General features: G+C 56.1%; 1 protein-coding gene across 5 annotated transcripts; it reads left to right on the plus strand.

Annotated features, from left to right (window-relative positions):
- The first annotated feature begins 36 nt into the window (after positions 1 to 36).
- Positions 37 to 16,105, plus strand: SLC66A1 (solute carrier family 66 member 1). Of its 5 annotated transcripts, XR_004176076.1 has the most exons (10): positions 37 to 196; positions 592 to 751; positions 5,391 to 5,632; positions 11,225 to 11,354; positions 12,078 to 12,165; positions 12,815 to 12,957; positions 13,101 to 13,193; positions 13,802 to 13,987; positions 15,380 to 15,611; positions 15,718 to 16,105. XR_004176076.1 is itself a non-coding variant. In XM_003891226.4 (9 exons), the coding sequence occupies exons 3-9, from the start codon at positions 5,430 to 5,432 to the stop codon at positions 15,452 to 15,454; spliced, it is 918 nt and encodes a 305-aa protein (XP_003891275.1). In that variant the 5' UTR covers positions 37 to 196; positions 592 to 751; positions 5,391 to 5,429; the 3' UTR covers positions 15,455 to 16,105. The 5 variants fall into 5 exon arrangements, 4 of the variants coding, with proteins under 4 accessions (XP_003891275.1, XP_031506414.1, XP_031506369.1 ...); XM_003891226.4 differs by having other exon boundaries at positions 15,380 to 16,105; XM_031650554.1 differs by lacking the exon at positions 5,391 to 5,632 and having other exon boundaries at positions 104 to 196; positions 15,380 to 16,105.
- The last annotated feature ends 350 nt before the right edge of the window (positions 16,106 to 16,455 follow it).

Genomic DNA, 16,455 nt, shown 5'->3' on the forward strand with positions numbered 1-16,455 from the left:
ACGCCGGGGCGGAGCGCGGAGGTGGTTGGGGGCGGGGACACCAGGCGCGGCCCCAGGGGCGCCTCCAGGCCGGGTCCGCCCCGCAAGCGGCGTGGGGGCGGGGCCTGCGGTTCCCGGGGCCGGGCGGCGGCGCGCGGTCAGCTGACCCGGCGGGCCCTGACCCAGAAGCTGGGTCCTGGCGGCGGATCTGGACGTGGTGAGCCGGCCCGGGGACAGGTGGCAAACTCCACGGCTGGGGGTCGGGGCTCCTGGGCTTCCCTGCCACGTCCTTCCAGCCCTCTCCTCCGGCCGCTGGACTGTCCGGGCTCCTGCGCCCTCCTTGTGGCGCGACATCCTGGGGCGAGGCTCCGGGCCGGGACTGGGTGGCTCTTGGGAATCCGCAGCCCCGTGGCCCCCCACCTCAAGGGCGACCAGCGCAGCCTCTCGAGCTGGCCTGGCCAGGAGCTGGGGGCCGGGTCCCCTTTCACCTCCTGTCCCGGCCGACCGGCCCCTTGGCATCAGATGGCTGCTTCGTTTTTCCCGGGCCGGTCGGGCGAGGGGCCCTCGCGGCGCTGGCCCCAGCAGCTGTCCTATCATTATCCCTCCAAACAGGCGGCCCGCGCCGGTCTGAGTCACCAGGAGGGAGCTGTGGCCGAGGACGCGGAGGCCTGGAGTGGGTGGTAGCCCCGAGCCGGGACGCTCCTCCCCCCACATTCTCCCCAGGTCTGCAGGGACGAGTACCCACACTGCCTCCTCCCACGCCGTGCTTAGGGTAGGTTTCCAAACGTGTGCATGGAGAGTCTGAGTCTGAAAGTGTGAGAGGTCCTGGGCCGGGGTCACAGGTCATGTCTGATCAAGGCTTACTGAAGGCACCTGTGTGCCTGGACGCTGGAGGAGCTACAGCGAGAACAAATAATAGTCATTTTGGGCTGTTGGTGTTGAGTGCCTGTGCCAGGCACCCTTGTAATCGCTTGGCCTGGATTGTCTTATTTAACTCTGCAGTCAGCCTAGGTGGTGGGTATTGCATTATTCCCCTACTTTTCAGATGAGCACTACAAAGCTAAATCACTTGAGTTCCAGACTGGTAGGCATCGGGCAGGTCTGTTCCAGAGTGCTTTTCTCCTCAACCCTGGACTGTTCGAGCTCACAGCTATCCCCTCTTCCTCCTTTCTCCTTTCCTTCCTCTTCTGTCTCTTTACCCCCTTTCTCCTTTCCTCGCCCCTATTTCCTGTCTTCTTCACTCTGTCCTTCTCTCTGCCTCTCTCTCTTTCTCTCTCTCAACATTTGCTGAACCTCTAGGTGTGTTTAGACCTGGAGAATAAGAAATGCACAACCCAGAGTCGGGAGAGTATGTTTCAAGGACACTGGTCGCAGAGGACGGTGGTAGCGTTCTTCAGGTGTGTGGAGGAGGGGAGAGGGGAAGGTGGCAGGCCTTATCCAGCCAACTCTCACGGGACATCTTTGAAAGGGCAATTTAGAAGTGAGTCTTCTTATTTCATGACCAGGCCCTTGAAGGGGAGCAGGACACTTCTAGGGGAAGAGATAGCACGTGCAAAAGCCTGGAGACCTGAAATGACTGAAGACGTGGGTCAGGAGGCAGGAGATAAGGTTGGGAGGGCAGTTCTTGGAGTAACTTGAGGCCTAGCCTCAGATAATTTGGACTTGATTCTGCAGACAAAGGTGGACACATGATCGGCTGTGATCATGTGCCTGAAGCATCCCTGACTCAGCTTGGGATCAGGGAGAAGAGTTTGGGTGTGGCAGGAGATGCCATCTCCAACCCAGCCTTTCTCAAAGTGCACCAGATGGAGCAGAGTCGCTGGAGGACTTCTTAAACCCAGAATCTCTAAGCCGCAGCCCAGGTGCACTGACTCCAAATTTTGAACATGCACCCTCCAAGGGTGATTCCAGGGTACCCCTTCTGGGGTCCTTGCCATCCTTACAGATGAGGTCAAGCTCCATTGCAACCTTGGACATCCATTTGCTCAGTGCTGTATGAACAGGAAGTGGGCCCATGCCTGGCTTCTAGGTGACAGGAACTACGCAGGATGGCCCTCAGAGCAAGGCCCTTCTGTTCGGGGATCAGGTGTGTCTCAGAGTGTCCTGAGTTGCAGATTGCATATGGGTCCTGTCCAAGGTTAGGGGGCCAGCCACCCAGTATCCTGGATCCATAAACCAAGGTACCTTCCTCAAGACAATTCCCCAACACACACATATTGAGATGTGTCCGTTTCATTTCCTCCCTAACCTGGGGAAAGGGAAGTGAGAGACAGGCTGCAGGCTCCATAAACCAAGGTACCTTCCTCGAGACAACCCCCCAACACACATGTACTGAGATGTGTCCATTTCATTTCCTCCCTAACCTGGGGAAAGGGGGAAGTGAGAGCCCCCAAGGTGGTTGAGATGCTGGACTCTCATCCTGAAAACAGTCGCTGCCATGTGTCGTCAGGCACAGGGGCTGAGAGCTTTATGTGCATTTAGTCAGGACAGCTGCCCCAAGGAGTGAGTGTCATTAGCCCCCTTTTATAGACAGGCTCAGGCCGGTCAACTCACTTCCAAGGCCGCTCAGCCTCACCTGTCAAATGAGCACAGTATACCCGACCTTGCTGGGGAGTGGTGGGGATGGCAGTAGATGAGCTGCAGCCTTGTCTTCAGATTCTGCTAGGGGGTGTGGGGTTGCAGCCCAGTTGGGAGTGGTGGCTGAGAACATGAGGACTTGATTTGAAACGCCTTTGGCATTGCAAACGTGTAGTTCTCACCTGGACTATATGGTTTTTTTGTTTGTTTCTGTTTTGTTTTGTTTTTGAGACGGAGTCTCGCTCTGTCGGCCAGGCTGGAGTGCAATGGTGCGATCTTGGCTCACTGCAACCTCTGCCCCCTGAGTTCAAGTGATTCTACTGCCTCAGCCTCCCGAGTAGCTGGGATTACAGGCACGCACCACCATGTGCAGCTAATTTTTGTATTTTTGATAGAGATGGGGTTTCACCATGTTGGCCAGGTTGTTCTCCAGCTCCTGAGCTCAAGTGATCCAACTGCCTCGGCCTCCCAAACTGCTGGGATTACAGGTGTGAACCAGTGCGCCCGGCCACACGTGGACTCTATGCTAATTTGAAGTGGTCTTTCAGGGGCCGGAGATGGGGCATCAGGTGAAGGCTTCTAACATCAGCTGTGCTGATGGTCCCCCAGGTGGGCCACGAAGACACAAGGAAGAGGCTTTCAGCCTCCCTGCCTGTGCCAGGCCCTGGAGGTAGTCCAGTGACCTGGGGCGCCCTTACCTTCAGGTCCAGGGCCTCTGCCCATAGCGAGTCACATTAGGGCTGAGGGTCTGCGGCTTCCTGAGAGGAGGTGCTGACTCACTTCCTTTCCCTCCTGGTGCTCCCTGGTCTCTGTCCTCAGCAGTTCCGTGGGGCCAGCCAGGGACTAGCTGGGGAGTCTAGGCCTCCTGATACAAGTGGGAATGAAGGCAGCTAGAGACAGCCGCCGCCTGCGTGAGGAAATCCCCTCTGAGCACAGGGAGAAGAGGGGAAGCCCACGTTGTGGCTGTGCTGTCCTGCCAGACCACAGAGGCTTCTCTCTCTCTCTCTTTCTCTCTCTCTCTCTCTCTCTCTCTCTCTCTCTGCGTCTGCTTGCTAGGCAGCCACAAAAGGCTTCTGCTTCGGTGGTGACAGATGCACCTGAGGCGGGCGGTGTGGCAGGTGGCCGTGAGCAGGGGTGTCGGTCTGAGTCTTGGGTTTGACTCTGTAGCTTCCTGGCTGGGTGGCCTTGGCACATCACTTCCGCACTCTGGCTCAGGCTCCTTGTGGATATCAGTGGTCCCCACTTCATAGTTGCTGTGAAGATGAAACATGAATGCATGCAGGAGGCTTGGCTCACTGGTCCGAGCTGTGGTGACGATCGCTGATAGAGATGGCCCAGCCGAGCCTCACTTTCCCTCCCTCCTCTAAGGTGTCACGCAGGCAATGACTGCCTTACGCACTGTCCAGGATGCCCGGGTACCGGGAGAGGCCTCCCTGCCCACCTCTGTGATCAGCCATATTCTGGCTTTGTCAGTGTGACAGTGAGGAGGTGGCTGTGGACTCCCTGCTGGTAGGCGTCCGCCACGCTCTGTGAGCTCCTGGGAGAATACAGGCTGCAGTGTCCCAAACTTGAGTCCTTGTCACTCAGGCAAACCCGGGGATCCCTTGCTCCTCTTCTCCACTTGCCTCATCTGTGTGGGGCAACCTGCTTTATGGTTTGTGTGTGTGTGTTTTTCTTTTAAGACAGAGTCCGGCTCTGTCGCCCAGGCTGGAGTGCAGTGGCACGATCATGGCTTGCTGTGCACCCTCCACCTCCTGGGCTCAAGCGATTCCTCCACCTTAGCCTCCTGAGTAGCTAGCTGGGACTACAAGCGTGTGCCTCCACACCTGGCTAATTTTTGAATATTGTTGTAGAGACAGCGTTGCCCAGGCTGTTCTCGAACTCCTGGGCTGAAGTGATCTTTCCCGCCTCAGCCTCCTAGAGTGCTGGCGCAGTGCCTAGCCCTTATCTTTTGTTATTGTTGTTTCGACACAGGGTCTTGCTCTGTCATCCAGGTTGGAGTACATTGGTGAGATCGTGGCTCTCTATAGCGTCTACCTCCTAGGCTCAAGTGATCTCCCACCTCAGCCTCATGAGTAGCTAGGACCTGAGGCGCACACCACCTTGTTTGGCTAATTTTTGTATTTTTATTTTTATTTTTATTTTTTTATTTTTATTTTTATTTTTTTAGAGATAGGGTCTTGTTATGTTGTTGCCCAGACTGCCAGGCTGGTCTCCGTCTCCTGGGCTCAAGCTGTCCTCCCGCCTTGGTCTCCCAAAGTGTGGGGATTACAGGCATGAGCCATCGCTCCTGGCTACAACCTGCTGTAAATTAGATGAACTTGATGGGCCTGGCCTCAGCAGATCCTTACAGAGTAATTTACAATAATAACAATAAATTAGGAACAACCTAAGCGTTCAAGAGTCATAGGAAAAGATAACATGGAGGGCTCCGTTCATCACACTGTGTATGAACTCACAGAACCCACACAACATCCGTATGTGGGAGGAGCGCTGTGAGGACCCCAGTTACAGATGAGAGGGCTGAGGCACAGAAACGCTGAGTCTTTGCCCAAAGTCCAGCATGAATGTGTGGTGAAGCAGGGGTTTGAACACGCCCGTCCCTTCTGCAGATCCAGCGCGCTGCCTGCACGCGTCTGTAGCTGGCATGTGTTTGCTGTGATCTGTGTACCTGGGGGCTGATCGGGTCTTGGTGGGTGAGGATTATGTCTTTGCCCTTCTCTGGTTCCGGGCGAGGCACCCGGTGAAAAGGCTGGGATGAGCTTCGTTTGGGATGACCATGAATAGGACCTGGACTTCCCAGTGCTGAAAGCCTCCTCTCTTCCTCCCTGTAGAACCCTTGCCAGCCTCGGAACACCAGCACCCTCCCTCCCATGCAGACCCGCCTGGCCGGGGGCCCCTCCTCCACAGCCATGGTCTGGAAGAAACTGGGCTCCCGCAACTTCTCCAGCTGCCCTAATGGCTCCATCCAGTGGATATGGGATGTGCTGGGTGAATGTGCCCAGGACGGCTGGGATGAGGCCAGTGTGGGCCTGGGCTTGATCTCCATTCTCTGCTTTGCTGCGTCTACCTTCCCGTGAGTAGTGTCTGGGTGGCAGGACCAGGGCAGGGCTGTGGGGTTGGGGCAGTGGCTCCAGCTACTGCTCAGAGAGGGTGTGCCTGGTGGGCCACAGGCCTCTCCAGACTGGAGGCTGGGTGTGCTTCCTTGATTTCCTACCCACCCAGGAGAGACCTGCACTGGTCCCTCCCACAGGCCAGACCTTGTGCTGGGCGATGCTGATGCAGGGATCATCACCTTTGCAACAGTTTATTAAGCGCCTGCCACATACCTGGCTTGCTTCTAAGCACTTGCCGTATTTCCACCTCATTTAATCCTCACAACAACCTTGTGAAATAGGGGCAGTTACCATCCATCTGTTTTACAGACGAGGGATCCAAAACCCAGAGAAGTTAAGCAATTTGCTTTAGGTGGCACAGCTGGTCAGAGATGGGGCGGGAGAGTGGGAGGACTGGAACGTATCAAACACAGCCTCTGTCCTCCAGGCTTTGACGGTCAGGTGGTGGAGATAACAGCAGTGAACACAACATTGCATGGCCGCTGCTGTGATCGGGGAGCGAGGACACGATGCACAGGGGTCAAGAGCATCCTGACCTGGGCGTGTCACCTCACTGCTCTGAGCCTCAGTTTCCTTGCTTGTGTCATGGAAATGTTGTTACCTAACTGAGACAACTGCTATGAAGATGGCATGTGGGTGTGTAGGGAGAGCTGCCCACTCAGGATCTTCACACAATGTTTGCACAAGCCTGAAAGCTGTCAGTGGTGACACTGCTATTATTACGTGAAGCACAGAAAAGGGACACCCACCCCGATCTGCAGAGGTGGAAGAAGATTACAGTCAGGAAGGACCTGGAGGCCAGGCACAGTGGCTCACGCCTGTAATCCTAGCACTTTGGGAGGCTGAGGCAGGAGGATCACTTGAGGTCAGAAGTTCAAGACCTGCCTGGCCAACATAGTGAGACCCTATCTCTACCAAAAAAATTAAATTAAAATTAAAAAAAAGAAGGGAGCTGGAGGTGTTGGCATCTAGGCTAAAAGCCGAAGATAGGACAGCATTGAGGGGTGAGAGCCAGGGGCTGGGTGTGGAAGAGCAGTTCAGGCAGAGGAAGCAACAGATGTACAGAGAAGGGGCGGCTGCGTTTATATGGCAGACAGAGTGTGTGGGGGTCAGGGCAGGGAGAGGGGAGGTCACAGGAGTCATCATAGGCCCTATGGCCTAAGGGGCATGCTGTGCTGTTAAGAAATGTGCTCTTTATCCTAAGGGATAAAGACAAGGGTTTGATCAGGGGCTTGACATTGTTTTCACAGCTTTATTGGGAGAGAATTCACATTTCATGCAATTAACCCATTCAATGTACAAGTTATTTTAGTATAGCCACAGAGTTGTGTAACTGGCACCACAACTAATTTTAGGACATTTTCGTTAGCCCGAATGGAGAGCCATGCCCATCAGCAGTCATTCTTCATTCCTCCCGGACCCTCTCAGTCCCTGCCAGCCACTAGTCTACTTTCTGTCTCTGTCGATTTGCCTCTTCTGGACATTTCATGGTTCGTATAAATGGAATCACACAAGACCTTTTGTGATTGGCTTCTTTCACTTAACATGTCTTCAAGATTCATCCGTGTCATAGAATGTATCAAAGCAGTACTTCAGTCCTTTTTGTGGCAGATACTGTTTTACTCTGTGTATGCCACATTTTCTTACCCATTCACCCATTGATGGACATTGGGTTGTTTCTACTTTGTAGCTATTACGATTAATGTTGCTATGCACATTCATGTATTTTTGTTTTGTTTTGTTTTGAGACAGAGTCTCCCTCTGTCTCCCAGGCTGGAGTGCAGTGGCCAGATCTCAGCTCACTGCAAGCTCCGCCTCCCAGGTTTATGCCATTCTCCTGCCTCAGCCTCCCGAGTAGCTGGGACTACAGGCGCCCACCACCACGCCCGGCCAGTTTTTTGTATTTTTTTAGTAGAGACGAGGTTTCACCGTGTTAGCCAGGATGGTCTCCATCTCCTGACCTCGTGATCCGCCCGTCTCGGCCTCCCCATGTATTTTTTTTTTGTTGGGTGCAGTGGCTCACGCTTGTAATCCTAGCACTTTGGGAGGCTGAGATGGGCAGATTGCCTGAGGTCAGTTCAAGACCAGCCTGGCCAAGATGGTGAAACCCTATCTCTACTAAAAATACAAAATTAGCCGGATGTGGTGGCGCATGCCTGTGGTCCCAGCTACTTGGGAGGCTGAGGCAGGGGAATTGCTTGAGCCCACCAGGCGGAGGCTGCAATGAGCCAAGATCACACTACTGTGAAAAAATGGAATTTTTCTTGTTTTTTTTTGGTAGAGACAAGGTCTCACTGTGTTGTCCAGGCTGGTCTCAAACTCCTAGCTTTAAGCTATCCTCCTGTCTCGGCCTCCAAAGTGTTGGGGTTAAAGGCATGAGCCATCATGCCCAGCATCTCTTGTTCTAAGAGTTTTATAGATGTAACTCTTAAATTTAGGTGTTTGATCCATTTTGTGTTATATTTTGTAAATGATGTGAAGTAGGAGTTCAGTCTCTTTTTTCTTTTTTTGAGACAGAGTCTTGCTCTGTTGTTCAGGCTGGAGTGCAGTGGTGCAGTCTCGGCTCACTGCAACCTCCGCCTCTTGGGCTCAAGTGATTCTCCTACCTCAGCCTCCTGAGTAGCTGAGATTACAAGCATGTGCCACCATGCCTGGCAAATTATTGCATTTTTAGTAAAGATGGGGTTTCACCATGTTGGCTAGGCTGGTCTCGAACTCCTGACTAGTCATCTACCTGCCTCATCCTCCAAAAGTCCTGGGATTACAGGCATGAGCCACTGCACATGTGGATATCCAGTTGTCCCAGTGCCAGGTGTTGAAAAGACTGTCCTTCCCCATTGATTTCTCCGGGCACCCTCTCAGAGGCTTGACATTTTTACTGAGTCACCTTGTTCCAGGTGCCATGTTGGATGTGGGACAGGTAAGCCAAACAGACATTGTCCTTGCCTTTGGAGAGCTTCCATTCTGGTACCCTTGAAAAGATAATCTGTGAGTGATGGGGAGGAAGGAGCAGAGTGACAGAGAGAGAGTGGAGGCAGGGAGGCCGCCATGGAGGCTGTGGAAGCCTTCAGAAAGCATCAATGGTGAGGGGATTGGAGAGGCCCTTACCAGGCAGTCTGGACAGGTGTAGGTAACTGATGGGGCCAAGGGTGGGAGGCTCCCTGTCCAGGGGTGAGAGCTTCCTCAGGGCTCTCCGAGGAGCTGGCTGAGGCTCCCCCTTTCTGCCTGGGCTGGTTGATTAACCAGGGAGGGGATTGGAGGCCTGGGAGAGAGCCCTAAGTGATGGAGGGAGGGTGGCTGCGCCCTTGGTCTTCCCTAGGACTCCATCTCTCCTGAGTGGGACAGAATCACTTTGCTGCAATTGATGAAGGCAAGTTGAGTCATAGCATCTTAGGAGGAGCTTTACTGTAAGGGCCATGGGATAAACCTTGGTTCAGGGCCTTCTCAGTGCTGGGCCTATGCTCGTCACTCCCCCTGTCCTCAGGAAATTTGAGTGAATCTGGGAGGGACGGGGATGTCAAGTGTTACAAAGGAGGAAGGAGAAGATGCCAGTGGAGCTCGTGTCAGGGGAGGCCCAGAGGAGGAACCGACATTTCCTGAGATGGAAAAGGTGACTCCGAGGCCTCTGGGCCTGAGGAGGGGTGGGCGGGACATATGAGACCAGAGCTGGGAGGAGAACAGGCATCCTGGGGCGACGAGCCTGGAGCCTTGCAAGGGCCCCCTCTCAGAATGGGGGTCCTTGTCGAAGAGCACTGGAAGACTCTGACAGTTTTTGGTGACACTGGGATTTTAGTTTTTTTATTTGTTATTAAAGACAATTTTTTTTTCTGAGACAAGGTCTCACTTCCAGGCTGAGGTGCAGTGGTGCAGTCCTAGCTCACTGCAGCCTCAACCTCTTGGGCTCAAGTGATCCTCCCACCTCAGCCTCCTGAGTAGCTGGGACCACAGGTCCCCACTCCACACTTGGCTAATTTTTTTTTTTTTTTTTGGTAGAGGCGGGGTCTTGCTGTGTTGCCCAGGCTGGTCTGGAACTTCTAGGCTCAAGTGATTCTCTTTCTCAGCCTCCTGAAGTGCTGGGATTACAGGTGTGAGCTACCACACCCAGCCTCCAAAGTGTTGGGATTATAGGCATGAGCCACTGCTCCTGGCTGAGATGGGGGTTTTAGAAAGATTTCTGAAAGGGAGGATTCATCTGAAAGGAGGGAGGCTTGTTAGGAGGCTGAGGGAGGCGGATGGAAGGACTGGCTGTGGGAAGAACCCAGCCAATGCCCGTTTCTTAGTTTCTGGCTTGGATCATGGATGGGATGAGCTGCCATTTAGTTAGTTTCTTTGTTTCTTTTTATTTTCTTTTTTGAGACAGGGTCTTACTGTGTTGCCCAGGCTGAAGGGCAGTAGTGTGATCTCAGCTTACTGCAACCTCCACCTCCTGGGTTCAAGCAATTCTCATCCCTTAGCCTCCTGAATAGCTGGGATTACAGGTGTGCACCACCATGCCTGGCTGATTTTTTTATTTTTGGTAGAGATTCACCAAGTTGGCCGGGCTGGCCTCAAACTTCTGTCCTCAAGTGATTCACCTGCCTCGACCTCCCAAAGCGTTGGGATTGCAGGTGTGAGCCACCATGTCTGGCCACCATTTAGTTTCTTTCTGTCTGTCTATTTTCCTTCATGCATGCAGGTGGTTAAAAAGAAACTGGAACAGTAAATGGCAGTATGTATAATGGTTAAGAGCAAGACCGGAGGCTCAGGTAGGGGTTGAATCCGAGCCGTATGGCACAGCTTCCTCCAGGCCCAGTGAGGAGGTCATCGTGGTAGACTGGACAGCACAGGTGTCTTGAGGACAGAATGAGTCAACACACATACAGAGGGCTCAGAACTGCCCTGGGCCTCAGTGCCATCACCAGCTTTGGCTTCAAACCCGCACCTGACCAGAAGTCCTAAGAGGGTCCCAGCACCGGGGACCTTTGGGAAAACAGCTAGGGGACCAAAAGCCCACCATCTTGGTAGTGGAGCCCCAGGCACCTCAGCCCCGCCCTTCTCTGTTGCCCTCTAAAGAGAACCGGGCCGGGGTTCTGCCTGTCTTGGCTGCAGCTGCTCCTAGAGACCCGGCGTGCCCAGGCCTTCGGTCCCTGTGTCCCTTCCCCAGCACCGTTCTTGTTGCGGTGCCCCTCCCTGCATCCATAGGAGAAAGGATCCAGGGTTCTATGCAGTGGTTCTCAGGGCCCAACACAAAACTGCAGGACCCTACATAAGCCCCAGATCCCCACTGGAGACCCCAGGGTGTGGTGGAGAAGAATCTGAGTAAGGCTGGGGCTTTCCCTGGAGAGAGGCATAGCCTTAGAGCCCTCGGCTTAGAAGGGATTCCCCGGGAGACTCCTCCAAAGAGCTGAGAAGGCTCCTGAGGATCCTGCCCATGGGGAAGGTGGGCCCCCAGGCCATCTCCTCTCTGTTACCGCCTCACTCCCCTGTGGTCATCTCTGGGCGGTGTCCCCTGTAAGGCGGCATTCCCTGTAAGGTGGCCCGAACATGCGTCCCCTCCTCTTCCTCTTCCACAGCCAGTTCATCAAAGCCTACAAGACGGGCAACATGGACCAGGCGCTGTCCCTGTGGTTCCTCCTGGGCTGGATCGGTGGAGACTCCTGCAACCTCATCGGCTCCTTCCTTGCCGACCAGCTGCCCCTGCAGGTGGGCCGGTACCCGGGCAGGGTGGCGCTGACCCTAACCCTGCCTCACCCTGCAGGGTTGCCTGAGGAGATGCCAGGCTCTTTGGCCCGCCTGGTCTCCAGAACCCTGACCCGTCGTTGCATCTTGTGAGGGCCCATCCTTCTGTCTGCCGAACTGCGGCTGTGGGCAGGCCACTGCTCTTCTCTGGGCCCCAGTTTTCCCATCTGCAGTGTGGGCGTGTCTGACAGGAAGGCTTCCGCTCTTCCGCCTTCAGGGTGCTGGGATGCTGGCGAAGCTTCCAGAGGGTGGGCCCTCGAGGAGGAAAGGCGTTTTTCCGTGGGAGGCCTGGGTGCCATCCCGCTCCTGTGGGCAGGCAGAGCTGGGGCTCCCAATCAGGAAGGCATTGTCTTCCCACGTGGGACCAGAAAGTTGACTGTCCCGGCGTCAGGCGAAACCAGAGCCATCTCTTCACCGCGGAGTCCCGCTTTGTCCTGACTGCTGGCACTGACCACCAGCTCATTGGCACTTCCTGGGCTAGATCCTTTCCTGGGTCTTTTGCCCACCTGTTCTGTCATTGCCAGGGGGGAACTGTGAGCTCTTCCTTGCCAGATAAGGAAACAGAAGCTCAGAGAGGCGAAGTGACTCGGTCAGGGTCACTCAGCTGGGATGGGACAGGGGGCTGCGGGGGCGCGGTCCCAGATCCCGGCACCACACCAACCCCCGGGCCCGCTGCGTCTCTTACAGTCCTACACAGCTGTGTATTACGTCATGGCAGACCTGGTGATGCTGACGCTGTACTTTTACTACAAGTTCAGGAAACGCCCCTCTCCGTGTGAGTATGGGGACCGCTCTCTGTCAGATGCTCCACCAGCAGTGGGGGGCTGTGGGCGATGGGGGCGCCTGGAGTGTGGGAGGAAGCGGGTTTCCCATGGCTGGGTGATAACCCGAACCTCAGAAAGGCTTCCCCGGCCTTATCTAAGAGCCTGAGCCTTAATCGGCCAAGATAGAGACTTGAGGGCAGTGAGTGTATCCTGGCCCAGACCACAGGCCGGTTCCTCTCACCCAGGGGCCCGTTCAGCAGGCACAGCTCCAGCTCCTCCTCTGTGTCCAGCCCTGGGCTTGGAACTGGGGAAACGAGGACAAGTCACACAGGCTGCCTCTGCCCCAGCCTTCAGGAGGAGCAGGAGACAAGGTCAATTTGAGGCCATACGGACATGGGGAGGGACCTGGGAAGGATTGTTTTTCTTCAGCATTTCTGCTTCGTATAACCCCTCCTGACCTCCCTGCCCTCAGCGTTTCACCTTTATAACTCTAGGAGAAGGGTACTGTTGTACCCATTCAACAGATGAAGAATTAAAGCTCAGAGAGGTTAGGTCACTTGCCCAAGGTCACACAGCCCCTGAGGGGCAAGGCCAGGACTCAGCCTCCCCCCGCTGCCACTCAGCCATCTAACCTCAGCTTCCCTCCTGCCTTGTGTGCAGTGTCTGCCCCCATCAACTCCATGCTGCTATTCCTCATGGGGACAGCGTGCGCCACACCGCTGCTGAGCGCTGCTGGGCCCGTGGCTGCCCCGCGGGAAGGCTTCCGGGGACGGGCGCTCCTGTCCGTGGAGCCGGGCAGCAAGGTGAGCCGTGGGTGTGGTGGTAGAAGGGATGGAGGCTGGCTTGTCCCCAGGGCTCTCCCCTGCACAGCCTCGTGGGCGCTAAGTGGGGAGGGGGATCACCTCTGGCTCCTACGAGGTACCAAGTGCCCCCTTCTGCCCCACAGCCCTTCACCCGGCAGGAAATCATCGGCTTCGTCATCGGCTCCGTCTCCAGTGTGTTGTACCTGCTCTCCCGGCTGCCTCAGATCCGCACCAACGTGAGCCTCCAGCAGGGGCTGGGTGGGGCCAAGTAGAGGAGAGCCGGCCTGGCCACCCGGGCCCTCTGGGCTAAGGAGTAGCACGGCATAGGAGCCTTGGTTCAGAAAGTCTGGGCTGCTCCCACTGTTGGCTTGGGCAAGTTAATCCAGTCTCCGAGCTTCCATTTCTGCTTCTGGAAAACAGGCACGATGTGGCCTGCCAGCCAGGCTGCAAGAGACCCATGTGTGTCTTGGAGGAGTAGGAGTTCAGGGGAAGGTGAGGGGCTGAGCTTGGAGGCCTGAGGGGAGAGGAGAAGCTGGGGAGTCGGGGAGGGGAGGCTTGCTGGGCAGCTAGAGCCTGTGTGGGGTGGAGTGCAGGGTGGCATGGGGCCGGCAGGCCTGGCACAGCCACGGTCTCCTGTGGACCCGGGCAGGGGCCTGGGAGGGCTTGTCTGTGGGTGAGAGGAGGCTCTTCTGTGTGTCGGGCCCATGTCAGATACTGGGCACCCAGGGAGAGGGGAGCTCAGGGCAGGTGCACTGTGGTGGGGCAGGTGGACATGTGGACAGTTACAATCCAGAGTGACAGGAGGCCTGTTGGAGATCTCTGACCCAAACTCCTTCTGCCTCAGTTCCTCCGGAAGTCCACCCAGGGGATCTCCTACTCGCTGTTTGCGCTGGTGATGCTGGGGAACACGCTGTATGGGCTGAGCGTGCTGCTCAAAAACCCCGAGGAGGGCCAGAGCGAGGGCAGCTACCTGCTGCACCACCTGCCCTGGCTTGTGGGCAGCCTGGGCGTGCTGCTGCTCGACACCATCGTATCCTTCAGGGCGTGTGGGGCTGGTGGTGGGGGTGTGGGCAAGGAAGCCCCTGCCTGCGCACAGCTTCAGCACTCACCCGTCTCTCCCTCCCTCCCTCCATCCATCCATCCCTCCCTTCATCCATCCGTCCCTCCCTTCATCCGTTTCTCCCTCCCTCCATCCCTCCCTTCATCCGTCTCTCCCTCCCTCCATCCATCTGTCTCTCCCTTCATCCGTCTGTCCCTCCCCTCATCCGTCTGTCCCTCCCCTCATCCGTCTTCCCCTCCCTCCCTTCATCCATCCGTCCCTCCCTTCATCCGTCCATCCCTCCCTTCATCCGTCCGTCCCTCCCTTCATCCATCCATCCCTCCCTTCATCCGTCCAGCCATCCCTCTCTCCCTCCCTCCCTCCATCTGTTCACCCAGTTGTGCACACCTGCGTGCTGGGCATCCAGCTGGACCCTGGAGCCATGAGTGAGCAAGAACAGCCATGAGTGCCTTAGAAGCTTACAGTTCAGGGGGGGGAGGGAGGACACAACGTTATCATCAAAGAATTAAGTGGCACCAGGTACTGCAGAGAAAAGCAAAGCGTCTAGCCAGGGGCTGTCCAGGGGCTGTCCAGGGGCTGTCCTGGTTAAAGTGGCAGCAAAGGCCCCTGTAAGTCTCATTGAAGCTGTGACCTGACAGAGAAGGAGAAGTTAGTCAGGTGAAGGCAGGAGAGGAATGTTCCAGGCTGTGCGAATGACAGCTGGAGTGTGGAGACACACATGAGTTGGGTGGACAAACCTGGGTTCAAATCCTGGCTCCTCCCCTGCTTCCTAGCTGTGTGATGCAGGGCACAGGGTCAACCTCTCTGTGCTGCTGTCTTCACCTCAGTTAACAGCTGCTGTCTCGTCCGGATATTGTGTAAGACGAGGTATCTGGAAACAGAACCCCGTGATCAATGAGGGCTCAGAACGTGTTTGCTGAATGGCTGGACAGAGCGTTATCTGGGTCTCATTTGGGAGAAAGTAAACATGGCCTTGGTTTTAATATTTGCTAAGTCCCTGCTGGGTGCAGGGAGAAGTGAAAGTGTAGGCTCTTGTGCCCCCAAAATGGCCCAGCCACCTGGCAAGCTCCAGGATGCCACAGGGTGAGAGGAAAAGAAGATCCTGGGCCAGAGTCAAGGGAGGGAGAAGTCAGTGCCGGGCTTGGAGGCAAATGGAGCTTGGCTAGGGCTTGAGCAGCCGGACTGGTGTTCCGAATGGAGGGCACAGCTAAGGTAGAGGCCAGGAGGGTATGGCTGGCCCTTCCCAGCTGCAGCGTGGGGGTGGGAGGGAGGGGAGGGGGAGGCAGCTTCCGGGAGTGGAAGGCCCCCAGGGGCGGGTCCAACTCAGTCTGCTCAGCTTGGCCTTAACTGCGGCACCCCCAGATCTCCATCCAGTTCCTGGTGTACAGGCGCAGCGCCGCCGCCTCGGAGCTTGAGCCCCTCCTCCTCCCCAGCTGACCGAGGCTGGCTGAGCGCAGGAGGACAGGGACCACCGGAAGCCACACCAGGCAGGGGGAGGTGTGGGCAGTGATGGTGCTGCAGCTCTGCATCAGTGTGTGGGCGGCCTCTGGATCCCCCATGGACTGAACCGTCCCCTCTGGGAACACACCTTCAGGTAGACCCTGAAGCCTCGAGGCCAGGGCTGGAGCGGAGACCCCAGGGCCTCTCAGGAGACAGGCTGCCCCTCCTACCACCTACCTCATTCTGCCTACTCACCCCAGGGGCCACAGCTGCAGCCTGCGGGACTCAGGACTGTCCTGTCAACTCCAGACAACCGAGTAAACAGGCCGGGTGTGGTGGCTCACACCTGTCATCCCAGAACTTTGGGAGGCGGAAGCGGGTGGATCACTTGACGTCCGGAGTTCGAGACCAGCCTGGCCAACGTGGTGAAACCCCGTCTCTACCAAAAATACAAAAATTAGCCAGGTGTGGTGGCACACACCTGTAGTCCCAGCTTCTTGGGAGGCTGAGGCAGGAGAATTGTTTGAACCCGGGAGACAGAGGTTGCAGTGAGCTGAGATCGTGCCACTGCACTCCAGCCTGGGTGACAGAGTGAGACATCATCTCAAAAAAATAAAAAAGACAACCGAGGAAACGGTACCTCCCCGCGAGACCTGCTTCTGTTGCTCCTTCAAGGTGCTGATGGATCGGGGCTGCTTTGGGGACCCGAGTGGTGGATGTGGATGGGGATCCAGGATGAGCCAAGCAGAGGGGAGCACATCTGTCTGTAGCCCTGGCCCAGCCTCCTGGGGCCTCTGGTTTCTGTAGCCTGCTTGTCTGTGCCCTCTTCTGACAGGCTCCACACCTCACGGTGGGGACGCAGCAGGGAGAGAGACTCCCCACGGGGAGCCTGCCCCTCGGTGCGCAGGAAGCAGCAGAGTGGTGAAGGTTCTGTCGGATCTGGGTTGTGCATTGCAGCTCCTCAGTGCCTAGCTTATCTCATCTGTGAAATGGACAGT

The sequence above is a fragment of the Papio anubis genome, chromosome 1 (assembly GCF_008728515.1).
Source record: "Papio anubis isolate 15944 chromosome 1, Panubis1.0, whole genome shotgun sequence".
Taxonomy (NCBI): domain Eukaryota; kingdom Metazoa; phylum Chordata; class Mammalia; order Primates; family Cercopithecidae; genus Papio; species Papio anubis.

Bases quoted from the DNA above. Each gene is read 5' to 3' on its own strand.
- SLC66A1 (XM_003891226.4), top strand. From the start codon at position 5,430: ATGCAGACCCGCCTGGCCGGGGGCCCCTCCTCCACAGCCATGGTCTGG. The intron at 11,355-12,077 runs GTGGGCCGGTAC...CGTCTCTTACAG, and splicing joins CCGACCAGCTGCCCCTGCAG to TCCTACACAGCTGTGTATTA. The intron at 13,194-13,801 runs GTGAGCCTCCAG...CTTCTGCCTCAG, and splicing joins TGCCTCAGATCCGCACCAAC to TTCCTCCGGAAGTCCACCCA.